Here is a 23032-nt window from a genome sequence, read left to right on the forward strand (position 1 = left end):
ACTGAGAGCAGTAACAAGAAAAACCTTATTTATGCCCTCTAACAAGTTTTTTTTTAACAAGTTTTACTGAAAGAGTATTGAAATTGATTTGATAAATGTGTAGTTAGTATACTTTCCATCAATAATTAGCATTAAAATTGAATTAATTTCTGCTTACTTTGGACTAAAACAAAATGTAATTGCTGTCTTTTGATAAGGTGATAAAGTTCCTTCATTAGGGACACAGGAGATAAAAGAGGTGACATCTATGTCTCTTATTTTGCTTAAGTAGGTAAGATTGTTTAAAGCAACATCTGTTCTTTGTTGAATATTTGTACCCTGTAATATAAAACCGGAAATAAAAAAGGATTAAGGCAAAACATCAATAACACATTTTAAGAGGAGGTCATACAATCATTACTGAATTTTCTTTTTTTAGTTAGATAATAGAGAAAATCTACAGGTCTCTAAAGTAACACTTAGAGAAGTGACCAAGGCATATCATCAAATTTAAAGAACTATTTAAAAAACTGATGAGGACAGAAATCCCCATTAACCATTGATCTACAAGAAGGACTTGTCTGTTTTACTTCAGATATAGATTACAATCAGTGTTATTTTAATTTACTGGACTTTTTGAGGTTACTCTTGGAGACATATGGAATAAAATCAACCTATTTTAAAACATATGTAGACTAATTAAATAACTTGTTGGTTATTAACCCAAGCCAGTTGGTTATTAAATTAGTAGGTTTAAAATAATATGTTTCAAACCATAACACCTGATTTTCTCCTATTTCACCATTTACTTACCAGTTCTTCTCCAACTGAATCGTCTTGCACTATGGCCACCCAATTTATGGGTTCTGGGCTCTTATTGTGTATAAGTGCACGTTCAATTTTTGATGTCCCGAAGAAAACAGAACCAAAACGTATGCACTTCAACTTTTTATCACCAGTCATGTTTAACAGTTCAATAATCTGCTCAACGACATGAACTTTGATAGTCAAAAGTACGTCTGGACGACCTTGCAAACTGACTCTACAAGAAAATGAAATAGATATATATATATGAATATGTTTTAATTAGAAGTCTATATACTTTATTTTTCTGCTGAACACCTGGATGAACACATACATTATAAAACCATGTCATACAGTAAACCCTGAGAAAGCCAGAACATGTGTAAGGCAGGAACCTGCCAAAGAAGGAAAACTCAAATACTTCACACTAATAGAAAGTAATAGAAATGTGGTAAGACTACACCCTGTCAAAGGTGGAAAACTTGTGAGACCTGGAAAAACAAGGCAGTTTCATCCAGTTCAGGTTCTTACAGGTTTCACTGTAATTAAAATTCAACAGTGTAAGAGCAGTTCCCTTCACCTGCCTGCCAGAGGCTATCGTTTCCTTTTGTCTGTTTGATTCTACACAATGAAAAGGCACTTGTGCGGTCTAATTTGTAGACTCCAGAAAACAGCAATGTTTGAAATCAGTCTCATGAATTGACCCCACATAGAACTCAATCTCATGCACATATCACCAATTATTTCATAAATAGTAAAGTTAGACGAAAGGATTTATATGGTTACTTCTGGTTCAAGAATTTTGAAATTCTTTACAACTCATCCCACCCTAACAGCCAACCTCTTCCTCCTCCTAATAACCCAGTTCCCTAAAAACTAAAGTTGTTGTTGTTGTGTGCAGTCAAGTTGATTTTGACTCACAGCGATCCTATGGGACAGAGGAGAAGTGTCCCATGGGTTTTCTAGACTGTAATCTTTATGAGAGCAGATCACCAGGTCTTTTCTCCCGTGGAGCAGCCGATGGGTTCAAACCACCAACCTTTTAGTCAGCAGCCAACTGCTTAACCTTTGAGCCAACAGGGCTCCTGACAAACTAAAGTATCAGCAAAAATCTACATCTTTGCTGAAATGAATGTCTCCCCCATACAACTTTATTTTCCAGAATAATTTCAATCCTCTTTTGGAACTGCTCTGCCACATTTATCCCTCTCTGGCACAAAAACAATCATTTTTAGTCTCGCTCCTTCAGATACCACAAATAACTAACCACTGCACACCTATCAACAAAGTCCTTATCTCACACTATTATCTCTGTAACATTGGTTATCACTGATCTCATCTCCTTTCATATCTTTCCTCCCTTAATTTCCTTGACTCATTATTTTCCTACTAACTCATTCAGGCTCTTCCTTTTCATTCTTCTAGGGTTTAGGTCTTCTGTAAACTCCATGAACGCTGACGTTTCTCTCCTACTCTCCTCACACTCTAACCTTCATCTCAGAGTTAATCTAATCACTTCCATGCTTCATCCATCACTTATATACTGATGACTCCCTACCTAATATGTCTAGACCAAATTTCTTTCTGGGGCTGAAGACATGGAAAACTAATAGGCCCTAACCGGTTCTACCAGGATTCTGAAAGGTAAATCAATTCCAACATGTCAAAACTTACAGATCTTCTCCCACAGAGGAGTCCTCCCTCTTTCCTTCCTTTTCTACAATTTATCAGCAAATCTAGTGAAATCTGCCTCTATTACATTGATCCAATTTGCTCACTTCTATCTACCCTCTGAACTTTTTACTTAGGTCAGGTCTTCATCATTTCTCTCTTGCTTCTTGCAATTACCATTACAGCTTCTAGTCAGGCTTCTCACACCACACCTGTACTTCCTGATATGTTTTGCATACTGCTACTAGCTTTTTTTTTACTAGCAGGACCTTTCTAAAATGTAAACTAATCAAGACAGGTCCATCTTAAAATCATCCTGAGACTCCACTCTCTTTACAATAAAACCTAAGCTACTATCGGGCTCACAACTGTTTCTCAAACGCTACTCAGTTGTCACCAAAACTCAATTCAGTCAACAACACTCACCTCCTCCTACACACACACACCACCGCCACCACCACCACCACCACCACCACTCTCCTTTGCCTGGCTAATCCTTCTTGCCAGTGAGTGTTTGGTTCAACCATCATTTCTTTAGTGGAGTCCTTGCCAAGTCCACTCCTTCACCCCTGCAAAATCCAAACTAGGAGTCCCTCTTATGTGTATCCATATGCCATCTTTTACTACTTACCATTTTTTAGTCCCTAATGCTTGGCAAATAGCAAGACTCAATGAATCAATGCTGAATGAAAGAACAAAGTATCTAACATACAATCAAAAACAAAAGGCACATCTGAACAGTGAACAAGAAAGAATTAAAAAACATGATATATATAGTATGCACTCACTTTGCCGTGTCATTGACAATTCTGGGCTGGTCTGCACAGAAATCTACTTTGATGGTCATTGATGACTTAGCATCTACAATACCACTAGTTGGAAAAATGAGAATGGGTAATCCACCACAGTATTCTGTGGTAAATATACCTAAATGGAACGAGAGCAGATGGTTTACACTTAGATGATTATAATGTTGTATTCACACTCTTGGCGGGGGACAGATGTACATTACAGGGTAGACAGTCTACTGTGAAGCAAGAATCACAACTCTGATTGTTAAGTCCAGTATCTTTGGTCATTTAACAACCCTGAGTCTTGTGTTAGGACTCAATGCAAATCAAAAGCTAAAATACATTGTCTGCTTACTGTGTTCAAGCATTTACGCTAAGAGCTTTGCATACTTTATTCTATTTAATCCTCATAACAATTCTATTAGATAGGTTCAGTCATTTAACTCAGTTTTATAAGTAATGAAATCAAAGTTTAGAAAGATTGAGCAACTTACCAAAGTCACACTGCTTGTGTGGTAAATTACATTGTTGACACAAATTCTTGACCCATCTCTGTATCCACACACTGACCTCTCACTTAGTGCGTTTCCCTACCTCTTGACTTTGAGCTTGATCACGTGATCTTCTTTAGCTAACAGCATGTGGGTGGAAATAATAGGATGCCAATTCCAAACCCAGATATTCTCCTTAAATTCTACCACAGGAAGTGTTTCTCCTGGGTAGCTGTTGTCCCTTTTGCCTTGGCCCCGGAATGACCACGAGTGGGACAGAGAAATCCCAGCTGACCCACACACATACAGTAAAAAACAGCGCCCCTAGTTGCCTCAGTTTAGCCTAGCCTAGATCAATCAAGCGCCAACCAGCCTGCATCCAAAAACCCAAACCCACTGCCATCAAGTCGATTCCGACTCATACACATGAACAATTAAAAATGATTGCTGTTTTAAGACACTGAATTTCAGGATGGTTTGTTACACAGCAAGAGTTAGCTGCTACAGCTGGTAATTAACAGAGCTGGAATTTTTCACTTGGATATTTCTGATCCTAGGACTCACACTTTTAGCCAATATCACTTCTGTATAGACAAATTAATCCAACTCATGCAGGGTTAGGACAGTGGAAAGGCAATTCTGGAATCAAAGAGCATATAACAAGGCTACAGAGATACGTTATTTTGGAAACAAAAACAGTTAAAAATTTATGGTAATGTTTGGTGTCTACATTAAAGAATGAGATCGGTTAACATCTCTTTTAAATCTCTGTGGTCCTTGTACCACATACAGTGCCTAGCACCAAGTAGTGCTCAAAATATGTTCAACAAATGGATGTAGTCAATCATGAATCTCTTTAATATCACTTCCCAAAGTATTAACACAAATGAGCATGCTGTCAACCTGAACAACTTTGCAAATTCCCAATTCACCACTCTGAAATGGTATTTGATGACATTTTTCCAAAAATATTCATTTAACTTAGGAGAATCAAATATTACCATATTAGAAGTGTTGAAAACATAAAAAGACAACACAAGTTTGTTTGTTTTTTTCTTTTTTTAATACAGAGATGACCTGAAGGCAAGGCAAACAAACTCACAGTAACAAAAATGGTTAATCCAGTCATTTTGAAGAAGTGCTAATGAGTTAACATTTAAGTTTCATTTTGTTGTCCTAAAACAAAGCAAAAATCTGTAAAATTATACATATTTCAGATGAACAGGTATTACTGACTTAACTGTCTAGAAAAACAAGGAAACTGAATTCAGTTAAATAGTTACACTGTACTCAGTTAAATGCAATTTGACCAAAGAGTTTAAGAGAATGTTTTAAAGGTTTATTAAGGAACCACTCAAAAGCCAAAAGAATATTGTTCAATCTTCTAAATATATTAAAAGATTTGATATATGAAATTTACTGTAAGCCTTATATAACTTTAATACCATTAATAACGATGAACTATTTGTCTATGTGTTTTTAATTATTAATAACAGGTGTGAGAACTTCATCTTAAGAGCAGAGTGACATTGAAAGGATGGTACAAATGGAACATTCATGATCAGATTTTCATTTTCTTCAGATATGACACTGGCTGCCTGGTGATCTGCTACCATAAGCTTATAGCTTAGAAAACTCTATGGGGGATTTCTACTCTGTCACATGGGGTCACTATGAGTCAAAATTGACTCCACAGCACCTAACAACAACAAGGTGTGAAGAATGAACTAGAAGGAGAAAAGAAGAGACTTCAGGAAAATCATTAGTTAGTGTGGTCACTAGACAAGAGAAAATGATGGCCTGTCGTAGAGAAGTGGCAGTGGGACAGAGAGAGGTAGGATTTCTGACATATTTAAGAAGTGAACAGATTGGACTTAATAATTGACTGAGTAAGATGGTAGGAGGTGAAAAAGAGAGACATGATTAGAATTTTGCCAAGTTTCTGACTTGCCCAAGAACATGGTGGTATCATTCGGCATAAAAGAGGAAATGAAAAGTTTCAGGGGAAGCTGAGTTCAGTTTTAGATGGATCAAGTTTGAGACACCTGAAGAAGACCCAGAGAACAGTAGCATAGTAGTTAGCATAGAGGATAGTTAGTGAAGGAATAGGAATGGAAGTGATTGCCCAGAGAATGTCTGTTGCCTTAAGAAACACGAAGGTCCATGGAAACCCCTAAGGGATACTCACATTTAATAAAACAAATAAAGGAACAATGGTCCACAAAAAAGGACTGAGGATGGAAGAGGTATTCAGTGTAATGATAACAATAATAATATATGCTTATTGAACACCTAATGTATGTCAGAAGAGCCCTGGTGGTGCAGTAGTTAAGAGGGCGGCAGCAAACCAAAAGGTCAGCAGTTTGAATCTACCAGCCACTCCTTGGAACCCCTATGGGGCAGTTGTACTCTGTCTGATAGGGTCACTATGAGCTGGAATCAACTTGACAACAATGGTTTAATATATGTCAGAGAGTGTATGAAACATCTTAATAATCATCACCACAATCACAGGAGGCAGGCACTATGTTTATGTCATTGTACAGACGATGCTACAGATGCTTGGGAAGAGTGAATTCCTTGCTCAGCGTTTCCAAGAAAACAAAACTGAAGAAGAAGAAGAACAACAAAGTGTTGAGAATAAGTTGTAGATGCTTCTCTAGGTGGTAAGGAGGATCTCAAGGACCTTTCCTGGCTTTGGTCCAATCGAACACATTACCTGGTTTACACACGATGCCAGGCTTTTCTAGGCGGTGAAGCAGGAAGATGATGTTGGTGATCAGGTGGAGGAGGGGGTGGGCATTAAGAGCAGGAGAAACTTCATCATATATTTAGGGCCAAGTAGACCAAAAAACCCTAAAGTATGATGAGTTCTGAGAGAGTTGTTTAAGCCCAGAAGTGTGTAAAGTTCACCCCAGAGACTCTGGAGACTGTTACACCATCATAACACTGCAGTAGAAAATGTCTACTCAAATAATCTAGGGTACTCAGGGGAAAGATGGTCCCTGGATGACGCAAACAGTGTGCTTGGCTGCTAACTGAAAAGCTGGAGGTTTGAGTCCACCCAGAAGGCACCTTGGAAGAAAGGCCTGGTAATGTACTCCTGAAAACTCAGCCATTGAAAACCCTACGGGGCACAGTTCTGCTCTGAGATACATGGAATTGACTCCATGGCAACCCCCTCAGGGGCAGGAGGATAAGATTACAATTCAAGGCATGCCAGAATAATTATATTTTTTCAATCTTCAAATATAAAAGCTAAGGGATGATATGAATATTATACCATAAAATCATAAAATATTTCACCAGTTCACAAAATACTAATATTAAAGACATTTTAAAGACTGAATCCTGTCTTTCAAAGAAGAAAAGACAAGTGATACAATGCCAAGTCAGGAGTACACTTAAAAAAAAAAGGAGTACACTTAGGAACCATTTAAAGTCTGAGTAAAGAAAAAAGATTTTAAAACTATTGGTTAAATTCATGGATGATTACTCCATAATGGGCTATTAAAAGGCCATCAAGAAACTGTTATATAACTTAACTTTGGGGTCTACATAACCAAAGATAATAACCTCAGTGACACTACCACAGAGAGAAAACTAAGTTGTACAAATCATGAATCTGCTGAGTGTGGAATGTTTTACGTCCTCTTAAGTATATACATATAAATTTATATTTGATTTTGAGTCTAACACGATAAAATATTTGTTACATAAAATCCTTTTTCCAAGTTTCATTAAAATCATTTCTGGTTGCTGAATCTATTTTCTGCATAAGTGGTTTTTTTTCCTTCATGAATATGCATTGTTATATTCATGAATATTCATATATCATTGTATATATTATTATACTTGCAGATAGTAAAGGCTTTATGATGCTTTACAGGCACTCACTACTGTGAATACATACCATCAATTTAGGTAAAGGTAGAAAAAGAAATAATGTGATCCACTCCAAGAATGAGGGCAAAATCAAGACGAGGAAAATGTCATTCATTGTTAACAACTTGATTCAGTTTGTAAGGTAAAAGTAATTAACATTTCACAGTACTCAATTATAATAAACCAAAAAACCCAAACCCGTTGCCATCAAGTAGATTCCAACTCACAGGGACTCTACAGGACAGAGTAGAACTGCCCCATAGGGTTTCTATGGAGCGGCTGGTGGATTTGAGCTGCTGACCTTTTGGTCAGCAGCTGAGCTCTTAACCACTGAACCACCAGGGCTCCTTGATTATAATAAACCTAACCAAATTAACACAATACAAAAGGCCAATGTGGATCATTTTTCCCATAAGATACGGATTCAGGTCTGCAGCTTAATTTTATTTATCTTATTGAATAAACTAGTATTAAATTACAATCATATTTCCTATTACTTAAAGAGAGATTTCTTATGTAATAAAACCACGCAGTTTGATAAGATTTTAGAATAAAATGAGTATATACCATTTTGATCAAAATACTGAAGGATTTTGAATGGCCAATAGTTAAGTTACAGTTTTAGAAAGTAAAATAATACAAATAAAATTCTCTAATTATGCATCACTGCTCGAAAATATAGCCAGGGAGTCTCAAGACCGTATAGCCCATAATCACTCACCTTAAGAGACTCCACCCTAAACATAAGAATCAGACGACATGTTGTTGTTAAATGCCGTGAAGTTGATTCTGACTCATGGCGACCCTATGTGACAGAGTACAACTTCCCCATAGGGTTTTCTAGGCTGTAATCTTTACGGGGGCAGACTGCCAGGTCTTTCTCCCATGGAACTGATGGGTGAGTTCGAACCACCAACCTTTCAGTTAGCAGCTGAGTGCTTAACCATTGCACCACGTGACCCTAATGTTCTACAATTTCGCAGATATCAGAAATTCAATTCTTTAAAAACCAAATCATGGAAAGCAAATTGAACAACATTCAGTGAGGAACAATGATCAATTTTATTTGGTTATGCCCCAGGAAAAATCAATAAAATGACAGACTGCTTTAATCACTCCCAATGCTCAATCGGGTGGTCCTAGAGGACATCCTCAGTTAGTGGGAAAGGGGTTGGGATTTGAGAGTTACCCTCCTTCTCCTGAGGCAGTCCTTATCTCATCATGGCACACAGGGTAGCACTGCCACCCCAGATGCTGACCATTCCAAGAGACTCGGGATAAGCGATTACATGTGTTTTGTGTACTGTCAATGAAGAGCACACGTGCGAATGCGTGCATGCGCACACACACACACACAAATTTATGGAAACTGTTAGACCCCATAAGAATCCCTAGTAATAATCAAGTCTGGGGAAGAGAGAAGCATTTATTCTTTCAACAAGCAATTAGTAAGAGTCTTCTAGGGACCACACTGTGAATTCAAAGATGAATATGATAGAGAAAGAGGATAAATATTGGCTGAGTGTCTATGATGAGCCAGGCACCATACTAGGACTTTCATGTGTTCCCAGCCAAACCTCATCATTTTAAGTACATACATACTTCACACAGCCTATTTTATTAGTCCCAGTTTATAAATGAGCCAACTTGTTTCCTTATTTAACTTTATTGAAGACACTTGCCTCAGATCATAGTGAGGCACAGTGCCATAATTCTACCTCTGGATGGCTCTAAGGACCATGTCACTTTCACGATGCCACCCTGTCTCCTATTCTTTGGGAGATCAACAAGCCTCTGAGAGTCAGGCTGTGTTCGTCAGAATCATAAGGAGGCAGGTTCATTTTTCCAGAAATATTACTTGTCAGTCTTTTATAGTCATGCTATTCATCATCTTTAAAGTCTGAGTTACTTCAAATGATAGACATCTTTTTTCTTTTTTTGATGAATCAGGAAAGCTATTAATCACACTAGGCAAACATTTCAAATGATACCAACTATCTTATAAAATTGTAAGCTAATTTATAGGACAGAAAATATTTACCTGGAGCTTTGCCATGGTTAACGATACTAATCTCTTTACAATATACTTTACTATTGGCAACCAGTGTACCAAAATCAACTTCTGACTCAATTTCCAATTGGCAGCATGGAATCAACCTAGGGGAGGGAAAAAGAGGGCATTTTGTTAATTTTTAACAATCAGAACCTAATAGTAAAATCTATACCTGTTGCCACTGAGTAGATTCTGACTCATAAATCTATACCCATTAAAAAAAAAAACGTTGCCATCGAGTCGATTCTGACTCATAGCAACAGTATAGGACAGAGTAGAACTGCCCCATATGGTTTCCAAGGAGTGCCTGGCGGATTCAAACTGCCGACCTTTGGTTAGCAGCTGTAGTGTTTAACCACTACGCCACCAGGGTTTCCCATAAATCTATAGAGAACATATATAAACAATTTTATCTGATGTCCTTCAAAAGACATTCTGATATCCTTAAAAAAAAATTTACCAGTCCACTAATAGCATACTTGTCAACAGAAGAAATTGTGAAATAAAGATATGTAAACAACATAAGACATTTTTAACAAATCAGATTTTATGCATCTAAGTACAAGATATACCCTCCCAAATACTCACTTTGGGAGGGTATCCATTTATTTCAATGGTATTATCATTGCTCAAAACCTATTTGGGACTCCTTTTTAGAATCTCTACATAAGCCCATATTTTTTGTCCCACCTCGAAAAAGGTGGAACTTATCTTAACAAAGTAAAGCAGTTTGGATGATGTGAAATCTGATGAAATAAGTCAGCGATCCTGCAAAATATCATTTGGGGTCTAAAAGAAGGTCTAAAGTACAAAATGATCAATTTATTTTTCATACGTGTCTCTAATTTAAAGGGTTTACTGTAGCATATCCATAGCATGTGCTTTCATACATGTTTTAAAAACCAATTATCATCCTATATATTCATCTTATAAGGACACTTACATTTTATATTTGGATAATAATTTATAGTTTATAAAGCACTCTTAAGTATGTTTTAAGTATGTTATTATGATTGACGCTCACAAAATTTCTGAAAGGTAGGTAAATATTATGGCACCTATGTTACCCATGAAAAGTCAGACTCAAAAAGTTTACATGATTTATCTAAGGAATTATCTGGATCATATTAGAGCTCCTAGCTTAGAATTATAAACACTTATAAACTTAAGAATGGTAACAGCAGCACCAATAATAATCGTAACAGCTGATATTTATTGAATCCTTAAGTTATGTGCCAGCCACACGTATTAAGTCATTTACTTTACATTGGGTACAGTCTTCTAAATAAAAATAAATAAATGTTTACATACATACATATGTATATACTTAAATGCATAAATACATACATAAGAAACTCTGAACAAAGCATTCACAAACACTGCTTTATGCACTAGTGGTCTGGGTCTTTTTTTCTGGGTTGTGTGTGTATATGTGAGTGTGACACAGAGAGAGAGAGAGAGCGTGTGTGTGTATGCTATTGGATAAAAAAAAAGAGAGACAGAGTGTGTGTGTGTGTGTGTGTGTGTGTATGCTATTGGATAAAAAAAAGAGACAGAGTGTGTGTGTGTGTGTGTGTGTGTGTGTGTGTGTGTGTGTGTATGCTATTGGATAGGTACAGAAAATCCAGGGGTCAGCCAGGACTGTTCTAGGTATTCCTTTCAAGACCCAACTATTTTCTGCTTTTTAAGTTTTTGTTGATACCATGTGTTTTCGTTAATGGAAACATACTGAATCACTGAGTGTTGCTGAATTTTTGTAGGTAGTATGGGTTCTTTTTCTCACCCCCTCCCACAAGCCAACCCTTAAGTGCACAGAAGGACATACATTGTCCCACTAATTCTACCCCTAGAGCCACCCTGAGTCTACTGGAGCATACATGTCCCAAAAAATATTTCAAAATTTCTATTTTTCTTCCAAAAATGCACACAGATCATACAATACCCTGTAGAAACAGTAATTTGCAGCACATGCCCTTTTTTTTGGGGGGAGGGTGTTTCAAACAGTCATAAAGGCCCCTGCCTTGCAGCAGCGTGCACTATCAGTGGGAAAGCAGCTTCCCGATGAACCTGAGAGCCAGAAAATATTGGTGGGCAGCCAATATATCCCACCGGTCATGAAAAGGATATGCCGCATCTTCAAAGGAATACTCATGCTCTTCTCAGAAACAGATTGTATTTTCACAACTAGAAAAGGGAAGATCAATGACTTTAGAATATAGATTGCATTAATAAGATGTTTTCAGGATCTAAAAGAGGAACCCATTACATACACAATATAAGATGGGAAGTCAAGCATTTTTGCAAAATATTCACCTAGCTACAAGTAGAAAAGGGTCTTAAGAACAATTTCTTAAGAATCTTCTCATAGATATTATATATGGTCTTCCTCAGTAGCAAATGTTTGGTAACATATAACAATTCCTCTGGCTTTCCTACTGGTTTCCCTTCATCTTGTATTGAAACAAAAACAAAAATGTGATCTGGCCCCACTCACACTACAACACAATAAAACAGCTGACCTCTGAAGACAATAAAGTGTCTAGCCAGCTATGAGGGTATGCCCTATTGACCCCACATGTTCTCTGGATGAGAAGATGCCAGTTGGGCTCTATCAGAGTTGAAGGAATCTCTCAAGAACAAGAGAAGATCAACATCCCAATGTCACGTACCGGAGGCCTTCAAATTCAGTAATAACTGGATGGGTAAATAAAGATCTTCCAAAGGTACATCTTCTAATTTTGCTCTTTATATAGTCCTGCAGACTCTTTTTCCCATGCTCTTATTCATAATTTCTTTTCTGTCACTTTATAAAACAAAAGGGTGGCTAGATCCTACCTTTTCTTAATCTTACTCTGATGCATTGCTTTGAGGTAGAAATACCTCTGGGGCCCCAAACAAGGGGATTTTTAGAAATAACAGTGTTGATGTTGGGAAAGTGAATGGCTAAAATGACTAGGTTATAAATCTATTTGCATTAAGGTGGTCTACAATTTTCTTTATCAACGCTGAAACAGGAAGATACAGTGAAACTTAAGAGAGCTGGAATGCAACAGGACTGCCTTGTTTTTCCAGGTCTCACAAGTTTTCTGCCTTTGACGGGGGAAGTCTTACCACTTTTCTATTGCTCATTTTAGTGGAAAATATTTGAGTTTTCCTTCTCTGACCAGGTACTACATTCAGCTTACACAGGTTCAGGGTTTTGCAGGTTTTACTGTATAACTGAGACAGCTGATAAATTTTTAAAAATAATGCTTGATAATAATCAGTTGTGACTTTAGCATACAACTTTAAAGGAGTTAAAAATTGAGCGACATTGCTATAATAAAGCACCTTTCATTACCATCTACTTATTATGAAGACAATTTTTTTTCTCAGCATTTACATCAAAAAAACAAAAAATGGCAATAAAAATTTATGTGGAACCCTTTCTCAGTTAAGCAGTAAGTAACCATCATTCAGGAACATGCTAACTAAATGAAAGTTTAACAGCTCTATCAATCTGATTCAGAAAAGCATTTCCAATAATATTTTGCTCTTTATGTTAAAAAATATCAAACTTTGTCATATATAGAGCGTGAAGCAATTTTATATTAATATTATAATCCATGAGAAACTAAAAAAAAACACGTATTTATGATCCTAGGAAATATATTTATATACACATTTGTATACAAACTGAATATACATATATAACTCAAATCAAACCATTGCTATAGAGTTTATTCCAAACCCCGGCAACCCCGTGTGCTTCAGAGTAGAACTGCACTCTGCAGAGTTTTCTTGGCTGTAATCTTATGGAAGCAGATTGCCAGGCCTTTCTTCCTGGGGAAGAGGTGCAATGGTGGAAGATCCCACCATATTCCTCCCCCACCAAGAGACATCTGGCAGCCTGGCCTGGAAAAACACCTTCCACCCCTTAGGCCGCAACCGCAAAGAAAAGTGGGAGCACTAAACCAAAAAAAAACCAAACCCAGTGCCGTCGAGTCGATTCCGACTCATAGCGACCCTATAGGACAGAGTAAAACTGCCCCATAGAGTTTCCAAGGAGCACCTGGCGGATCTGAACTGCTGACTCTCTGGTTAGCAGGCGTAGCACTTAACCACTACGCCACCAGGGTTTCCAATAAAATAAAGCAAGTAGACAAAAATAATACCACACCCCAGACACCCTAAGCCAGAACTGAAGCCACTCCCGAATCCACTTTTCAGCCAAAGATTAGACAATGGCTTAAGAGCTTGGCTGCTAACCAAAAGGTGGGCAGTTTGAATCCTAACAGAGGGACCAAGGAAAGGGTGTCTGCTCTCATCACTCATATTCAACGTGTTGTTGTTGTTAGGTGCCATTGAGTTGGTCCAGACTCATAGTGATCCCATGTACAACAGAACAAAATGCTACCCAGTCCTATGCCATCCTCACAATCGTTGCTATGTTTGAGTCCACTGTTGCAGACATTGTGTCAATCCACCTTGTTGAGGGTCTTCCTCTTTTTTGCTGACCCTCTGTTTTACCAAGCATGATGTCATTCTTTAGGTACTGACAATTCTAGCCACAGAAATAAGTCAGGAAAAAGAAATACATTTTGGAAAGGAAGAGAAAAATCTACCACTATATCCAGATGACATGGTTATCTATGTAGAAAATCCCAAGAAATCTAAACAACAAATAAACAAAAACTAGGAAGTGAGTTCAACAAGGTCACAAGATACAATGTCAACACCAACTGCGTTTCTATACGCTGAGAATGACATACAGAAATCAAAATTTAAAACATAATAGAATTCAGAACTGATCTAAAGAAAACAAAATGCTTAGGTATACACTTGACAAAATGTGTACAAGATCTTTATACTGAAAATTACAAACTGCCAATGAAAAGAATTCAAAGAAGACCTGAATAAATGGAGAGACATAACACATTCATGTATCTGAGGACTTGACAGAATAAAAATGTCAATTCTCCCCAAATGGGTCTATAGGTTTAACATGATTCATATCAAAATCCCGGCAGTGTTTCTGGTAGACACAGAAAATACTATTCTAAAATTTTTATGTAAAGGCACAGGTCCCAGGATAGCTAATCTTACATGATATTGGCAGAGGGATTAACATATAGACCAACAGAACAAAATACAGGACCCAGAAATACGCAGATATGCTCAAGTGATTTTTAACAACGGTTCAGAATCAATTCAATGAAGGTAGGATAGACTTTTCCACAAATGGGGCTGGAACAAGTAGACATCGATAGGGGGAAAAGAAAAAATGAACCTCAACCAAAACCTTATGCTTCATTCAAAAAATAGCTGAAAATAGATAATAAATATAAAATGTAAAACTATAAAAGTTTTTTTTTTTTAAGAAGATTGGAGAACATTTTTTTAGGGTTCTTATATTTGACACTAAAAGTACAGTCTCTAAAAGGAAAATTGATAAATTGGACCTTATCAAAATCAAAAATGTTTCCTCTACAAACATTATTGTTAGGGGCCATTGAGTTGGCCCCAGACTCATGGTGACCCCATGTATAAGGGAACAAAACACTTCTGGCTCCTGTGCCATCCCCAGACCTTTCTTCCCAATCTGTCTTGGTCTGGAAGCTCCACTGAAACCTGTTTAGTGTCATAGCAACAGGCAAGCCTCCACTGCAGATGGGTGGTGGCTGCAAGAGAGGTGCATTGGTCGGAATGGAACCCACATTTCCCAAATGGAACGTGAGAATCCTACTACTGAACCACCAGTGCCCCCATTCTCTACAAAACCAAAACCAAACCCGTTGCTGTCGAGTAGATTTTGACTCATAGCCACCTTATAGGACACAGTAAAACTGCCCCATAGGGTTTCCTAGGCTATAATCTTTCTGGGAGCAGATCACCAGGTCTTTTCTCTCATGGAGCAGCTGGTGGGTTCGAACCACCAACCTTTCGGTTAGCAGCTGAGCACTGAAACTCTGTACCACCAGGGCTCCTTGTTGTCTGCAAAAGACCCTGTTAAAAAGATGAAAAGTCAAGTTACAGGCTGGGAGAAAATATCTGCAAACCACATACCCATCAAAGGACTTATATCCAGAATATATAAAGGACTCTCAAAAGTCAACAGTTAAAAAAAAATCCAATCAGAAAATGGGCAAAAGACATGAACAAGCATTTCACCAAAGAGGGTATACAGGTAAGTGGCAAATAAGCACATGGAAAGATATTCAACACCATTAGCTATGAAGGAAATTCAAATTAAAACCACAATAAGACTTCATAATACACCTATCACAATGGTTAAAAGAGTGACATCACCAAATGTTGGCAAAGATGTAGAAAAAGTGGATTACTCATACATTGCTTGTCTGAATGTAAAATGGTACAGTCACTCTGGAAAACAACTTGGGATTTTCTTATTAAACTAAACACGTAACTACATACGACTCAGCAATTTCACTCACGAGCATTCATCACAATAAAAACACCCATTCACACAACACTTGTATAAGAATGTGCCTAGCAGCATTATTTATAACAGCCAAACACTGGAATTATCCCGGATGTCCTTCAAGAGGTAAATGGTTAAATAAACCGTGGTATATGCATACCACAAAATACCACCCAGCTTAAAAAGGAACAAAGTATTAATATGTGCAACAACTTGGCTGAATCTTTAGGGAATTTTGCTGAGGGGAAAAAAAAAAGCCAATCCCAAAAGGTTATATACTGCATGATTCCATTTATATATAACATATTTGAAATGACAAAATTATAGGGGAGGACAGAGTAGCAGTTTTCAAGTTTATGGATGGAGGGCATGTGGCAGAAAGGAGGTGAACGTGGTTATAAAAGACAATGGACACGATTCCTGTGATATTAGAATACTGTTCAGTATCTTGACTATGGTGGTGGATGCACAAACCCATGGAAGGTGATAAAATACTTAACAACACACACATGCATATACAGAGTTCAAATAAAACTGTGGAAGTCTGAGTAAGATTGGTGGATTATAACAATATCCTGGTTGTGGTATTATCCTATAATTTTGCAAAATGTTACGACTGGGAGAAACCGTACAAGGTGTTTTATCTATTTTATTTCTTACGACTGTTTTACCTCTCTGTTTTATTTATTACAACTGCATGTGAATCTGCAATCATCTGAATTAAATATATATATATAAGCAAAGTCTCTTTTTCTGTCTCTCTCTCTCTCTCACACACACACACACACACAGATCTTACCGCAATCTTGTGCATCACACTTAAAGGAACAGTGCTGGCTTTATGCTGCAACTGTGGTGAGGAGTGAGTAGGCTTCTGATAAGAGAGGGTATACATTGTGGGGACAAGAAAAAATTCCTACTTTTCAAGGACAGGACCATCTTCACCCCTTCTCTCCATACAGAGCACAGACTAGAGAATTTGAGTATCAGTCACAGGCATACCGATGTACAAACAAACCAAAAATGGTCCTACTTAAAATAAGTTACAAAGAGTAAATTGAATATTTGATTAGGCTAAATAGCATGTTCCTTTCCTACCATGTGTCAACTGTTCGGTTCCCATATAAAACAGGATGATGTGCTAAATCAGAACTTCACAACAATATGGAGGAACAAAATAATTTCAGATCCAAATTTAGTTTATATAAATGAAAAAACATAAGGGGAATCATAAAAAGGTGTTATGTCTATTACAATGTAATAAGCAGAAAATATTCCAATGTTAATACTTCTGGTGGTCGACAGATAGAGAAAAATAACACCTGTAGAACATTTTGCTGGGGAAAAGGAGAAGGACCACATGGAAGATGCTTTGAAAATTTTAACACTAGTTTTATAGGAAATTTTACAATGAATAGAAGTATACATTTTTCACTGTAAAATTAAAACAACAAACACCTGGTCGAATAAACACTTTGTTTTTATCAAGTTTAATCTCTAAATTAGCACTTAGTTTTGTGTAATACTCCTTATATCTGTCCACATTCTCCAATCAATCTCAAAATGACACCATTTCTATTTTTTTCCAATCCAAACATCTGTATTATTTAAAATTTAGTGAAGTGAATTTCACATTTTAATTAAATTATAATATGAATGGGTTCACAAAAATTCAATTAATAGCACATTCAATTAGCGAGTATTTTTAGGTTATTTCATGAAAAGTTCCAGAGATCTAGGCTTCCATTTGTTTGAAACAGCACAATTTTTAAAAAATTCTTCCTTTAAGTTCAGCTATAGGAAAATTAAAGCCTTATTGGTCAGAGAAAATATACAATATTCCTTTGACTCAATTTGAAGGTTGTTCAAAATGTCAGTATGAGATATGAAAATAACATACCCAACTAGAGGGATTTCTATTGTTTTACTTCCTGCTGAAATAAGTAGTTGGTCAAAAGTGTCTTCATCTTTATCAGGATGATATTCCACCATAGCCGTCATCTGGAGGCCAGAAGCAAGCTCTTTATCAAGGCTGTTCAAAAGCAGTTTGAACTGCAGTGGGAGAAAAGCAAACAAACAAAAACCAAATGTCAAAACGGACATCTTAACTCCTTACAAGGAAATAAGGTGAGCAACTGTAGTTTTAGGAGTGCATATTATTATAAAAGACATCTCGAGACATAGGCCTTAGTATTTCTGCCCTAAAGGCAAACATTCAAAGACCATTATTTATATCTATCAGCTTCTAGATCCTTAAGTCATGCTTTTAACAGTACACTAAAAGAAACTTATACTCAGTTAGAATAAAACATGTAAATGCTCATGGGCTACTTTAAAAATCTGAGATCCTTACAGAACTGATATGGCCTTCATTCCAAGAAGCTTAAAATCTAATGCAAAGGAAGAGGAACACAATAAATGTTTCTCAATCATATATACATATACACATATATAACCCAGTACATATATATACACATATATATATAACCCAGTACATATATATATACACATATATATACATATACGTATATACAAGTGTACAATATTTTGTATATTTTGACCTTTTGGTTAGCAGCCAAGCTCTTAACCACTGCACTACCAGGGCTCCATCATCAGGAATAGTCCCTTAAAAATCAGTTATTTATCACTTACGTATCCCAAATTCTAATCATCTTTTCACTATATCAAAAGTCTCCCTGGAAACAGATAAGAGTAGTAAACTAATATCCATCCAGTCACATACATGATCTAAAATAACATAGTGAGATAAAAAAAAAAAAGCCTAAACTTTTGCCGTCGAGTCAATTCCGACCCCTAGCCACCCTATAGGACAGAGCAGAACTGCCCCATAGCGTTTCCAAGGAATGGCTGGTGGATTCGAATTGCCGACATTTCTGTTAGCAGCCCTACCTCTTAAGCACTGCGCCGTCAAGGCTCCAACACTGTGAGACAGAGCACAGGAAATGTTGCTGACTTTTAAATCAGAAGATCGGGCAGCCTCTCAAAGCATTGATTCTGCTGATAGCTAGACCTCCCTGGTGGTGCAGTGGTTAAGAGCTCGGCTGCTAACCAAAAAATCGGCAGTACGAAGCCACTAGCGGCAGTTTTAGACCTCTATGAAGACTTCCCCCTTAGTCTCTAAGCCCTATGAGGGCAGGGCTGTGTCCGTGTTGTATTCCTCACAACACTGCCTGTTGCGTAGTAAAAAAACCAAAACAAACCAAACCCATTGCGGTCAAGTCAATTCTGACTCATAGCGATCCTACAGGACGGAGTAGAACTGTCTCACAGGGTTTCCACGGAGCGCCTGGTGGATTCGAACTGCGCACCTTTTAGCAGCCATAGCACTTAAGCACTACGCCACCAAGGTTTCCTGTTACATAGTAGGTGCTCAATAAAGGCTTCTTCATGTAGTGAAATAACATTCCCACTAATTCTACAGTATAGGGACTAATCAGGCACTTCACTATTCAAAAGGTAGTTAACATAGAATTTTGATTAAAGATCACATAATGCTTAAGATACTACAGTATCATGAGCAAAGATTTGGGTTGGTTAAGGGGAGACAGTCATGGAGTCCTCTTCCCTTCTCTACAAATTTTGAAGAAATAGGGAGGTTCTAGATCAGTTTTCCCCCGCTCTGTCCTCCCCATCTCCCAGCCTCAAGGAAAAAGAAAAAAAATCATATCGAACCCAAATCAAACTAATAGGCGAGCACAAGCGCGCACACACACACACCAAGATAGGAAAAGTCAGCGCTCCCTGGAAAAAGTTCAATCCTCCCCTCGCCTTCCTGCCCCAGCAGGAGTCATACATCTACTCCCGAGGCAAAAAAAGGCATCCAGATGGATAGGCGTTCTCAGAGCCCCCGCCCGCCGCAGCTCCTACTGCGGCACCCCTTGGGCTGTCACCTGTGGTTTCAGTGGCTCCTGAAACCGGATCTTCTGGTTCCAGCGACCTAAATTGTGTACAGTAAATGGAAGGCGATACACCTTCCCTGCTGACGTGTCCAAAAACTTCAGCTCCGACGGGATCACCCGCAGGTGCACCTCCTTCCTTGGGATCTCTGAGTCCCGGCGGATGAAAGAGCCCCTCTCCGTGTCCATGGCTGCCCTCTTGGTCGCCGCCAAAATGGTTACGGAACCAAGCTGAAGACTAGCATGGACGGTCGTCGCTAGGCAACCATTCGACGCCGCGCTCGCCTCGAGGCTGCCTGCAGCAGTCTCGCGAGAAAACTTCAGAGTTGCAGCTGTCTCCAGAGTAGATAGAAAAGACTATACGGTATCGCAAACCCCAGAGGCATCTTATTAAGGCCAAGCTTAAGAACAGAGGGAAGTGATGTGGCCAGGGGGCCTATTAAAGCAGCAGGATGTACCAGAAACGAAGGAATTCGAGAGAAACAGTCACCCCTCCCCCCTCAACAGCTGTCCTGCTCAGTGGTCTTTAGATCAACGCTTCTCAAGATGCAATAGGAATCCCCTAGGTATTTTGTTAAAATGCAAATTATGATCAGGGGCAGGGCCTGAGAATCTGCATTTCTAACAAGATGTCAGGTGATTCCAATGCTGCTGGTCCAGGGCCCACAAGTTAAATATAGAGGCTTTAGGCATTTTGTTAACTACTGTAGGTTTGAGTTTCTTCATTTGTGAAATGAAGGTGTTGCTCAGGAGATTGAGGTTAAACACCTTCATAGCTAGTTTTCCAACAGGCCCCAGTTCACACTCCTCAGTCCCTACTCTCTCCTCATCCTTCACCTACTGTGATCTTCTCAGGGTTCTAGAACATATCAGGGGCTTCCATTTCCTACTTACCACTCTGAGGGGAATGGCCTCTCCATCTATCTGCCGGCCAAACAATTACTCATCCTTTAAAACCTAAATATCTTTGTAAAACTTTTCCCATAGCTACCAAGATGATAAATAAGGAACTACTTTACTTTCCACAAAGAGGTGGCGATCAGTCAGTAGTCCTAAATATAAAAGGCAAGCTGTTAAGTTTCCTGGAATTGTTATGCCAATAGTTCAAAACAGTGGAGGTGGTGGTGGTGATTATTATTTTCAAATTCTTAGGAATTGATAGATGAGGAGACTGGCCTGAGGCTGGACTTCTGGATAGGCTCTAAAGATACAATAATGAAAATCAAATGGAGAACAATTTTATTTCCCTGCTCCGCTGGTATTCACATTAGCTAAGGGAGAATGTCACATAGCTCTCCAAATTCACCAAGCCTAAAGCTCAATCTGTTGTCCTTAGTACCTATCATTAAGCCATCTTGATTTTTTGTCTATTCTTTTACACTCCAGATGAAGTATTCTAACATTTACTTCATATTTTTATCTCCAAACTCTCCAGTCAAATTTCTATTGTCAACCAACCAACCAGTTGCTATGGAGTCGATTCTGACTCATAATGACGCCATGTGTTTCAGGGCTCCACTGGGTTTTCACTGGCTGTGATCTTTTGAAAGTAGATGGTCAGACCTTTCTTCTGAGGTGCCTCTGGGTGGATTCGAACCACCACCCTTTTAGTAGCTGATGGCCAAACCATTTCTATTGTCAACTATTGTAAAGGCATATTTCGGTGAATTATAAGCTGTTTTAGTGAAAATTTTCAACCAAACATGATTATGTACTTACTTTTAGGTTGGGTAGGTAACATATAATGCCAAGAAATTTTAGGTAATAATAACAAGCTCCCAGGTAATCTTGATGCTGCTGGTTAAAAAGATAAACAGTATCTTATAAATGTCATTTTTAGTCCTCTGAAAGCATCCCAAAGAATAATGTTGATATTATATATGAAATATATGCATTCATCTTTGTTCAGATTTCAAAGGCAGCGTAGTTGATAGGACTTGCATATAAAAATCAAAGGCACCATCTTGACAAAATATTTTAAATAAGGTTAAATTGTTTTCCTTGTATTAATGAATGATGAACTGTTACAAAGACTCTGAGGTGAGGGAGTGAGATGCTAAGAGTCCAATAAAGAATTGCTGTTCTTCTCCTCTGAATTCATTTAAAAGTAAAATATAATTCCTATCTATTGATCATAAACTGTGACATGGGAACTAGAGATCGGAAGTCCTACCTCATAATTAGCTAATGGAAACTGTAATTATGGGTGGAGTTTTTGAACACCAAGGAAGTAAGCAAAATAATCCCTAGTGGAATTTTTGGATATTTAATATGATGACAATGAGTTAATCTGCTTTTGGTTAGTAGAAGGCTTAACCACTGTACCACCAGGGCTCCTCTCTAGCAGTTTAACTAGAGAGCCCTGGTGGTACAGTGGTTAAGCCTTCTACTAACCAAAAGCTCAGCAGTTTGAACCCACCAGCTGCTCTGCAGGAGAAAGATGTGGCAGTCTGCTCCTGTAAAGATTACATACAGCCTGGGAAACCCCACGGGGCTGTTCTACTCCATCCTATACAGTCACCATAGGTCAGAATTGACACAATGACAACAGGTTTGCTTTGGTCTTTTGGTTTAATCTGCTAGACCTGTTAAAAGGATTCAAAAAGTTGGTGAAAAAGGAAAAACAGTAGGTATTATTTTGACTATTTTAAATATTTAAAAAGTCAAATAATTTCTTTAGAAAAGGATTCCTTATGCAATCCAGGAAAATCTTTTACAGTGGTTAGTATACTGACTTAGAAACGGGAGATAAACGGGCCCTTCTCTAGACACAAGAGTATTGAAAATGAAATAATCAGTGTATTTATAAAATAATTTGAATGTGGGTAGTGTACAACAAAATTCATTAAGATTGCATATGATTACGAGTTCTCCCAGATAGTAAAAATCCATGCCAATAAGAATAAATTGACTGATGTCTGGGTAGAGTATATTAGCAGAAACTAGGTGGCATTAAGAAAACAAACTAAAACAGAAAACAACAGAAAGAACCAACAAGACTAGAAGTTGGTTCTTTCAGA

General features: G+C 37.8%; 1 protein-coding gene across 1 annotated transcript in view; it reads right to left on the minus strand.

The window, feature by feature from the left end:
• Positions 1 to 20288, minus strand: part of CFAP47 (cilia and flagella associated protein 47) — a 343468-nt gene extending 323180 nt beyond the window's left edge. The window contains 6 exon segments of the mRNA XM_064278419.1: positions 158 to 318; positions 793 to 1021; positions 3243 to 3381; positions 9663 to 9778; positions 17996 to 18147; positions 20007 to 20288. Coding sequence (XP_064134489.1) covers positions 158 to 318; positions 793 to 1021; positions 3243 to 3381; positions 9663 to 9778; positions 17996 to 18147; positions 20007 to 20201 — 992 coding nt within the window. The 5' untranslated portion in view covers positions 20202 to 20288.
• Between the last annotated feature and the right edge of the window lie 2744 nt (positions 20289 to 23032).

Source organism: Loxodonta africana, chromosome X (assembly GCF_030014295.1).
Source record: "Loxodonta africana isolate mLoxAfr1 chromosome X, mLoxAfr1.hap2, whole genome shotgun sequence".
In the NCBI taxonomy this organism is placed as follows: Eukaryota; Metazoa; Chordata; class Mammalia; order Proboscidea; family Elephantidae; genus Loxodonta; species Loxodonta africana.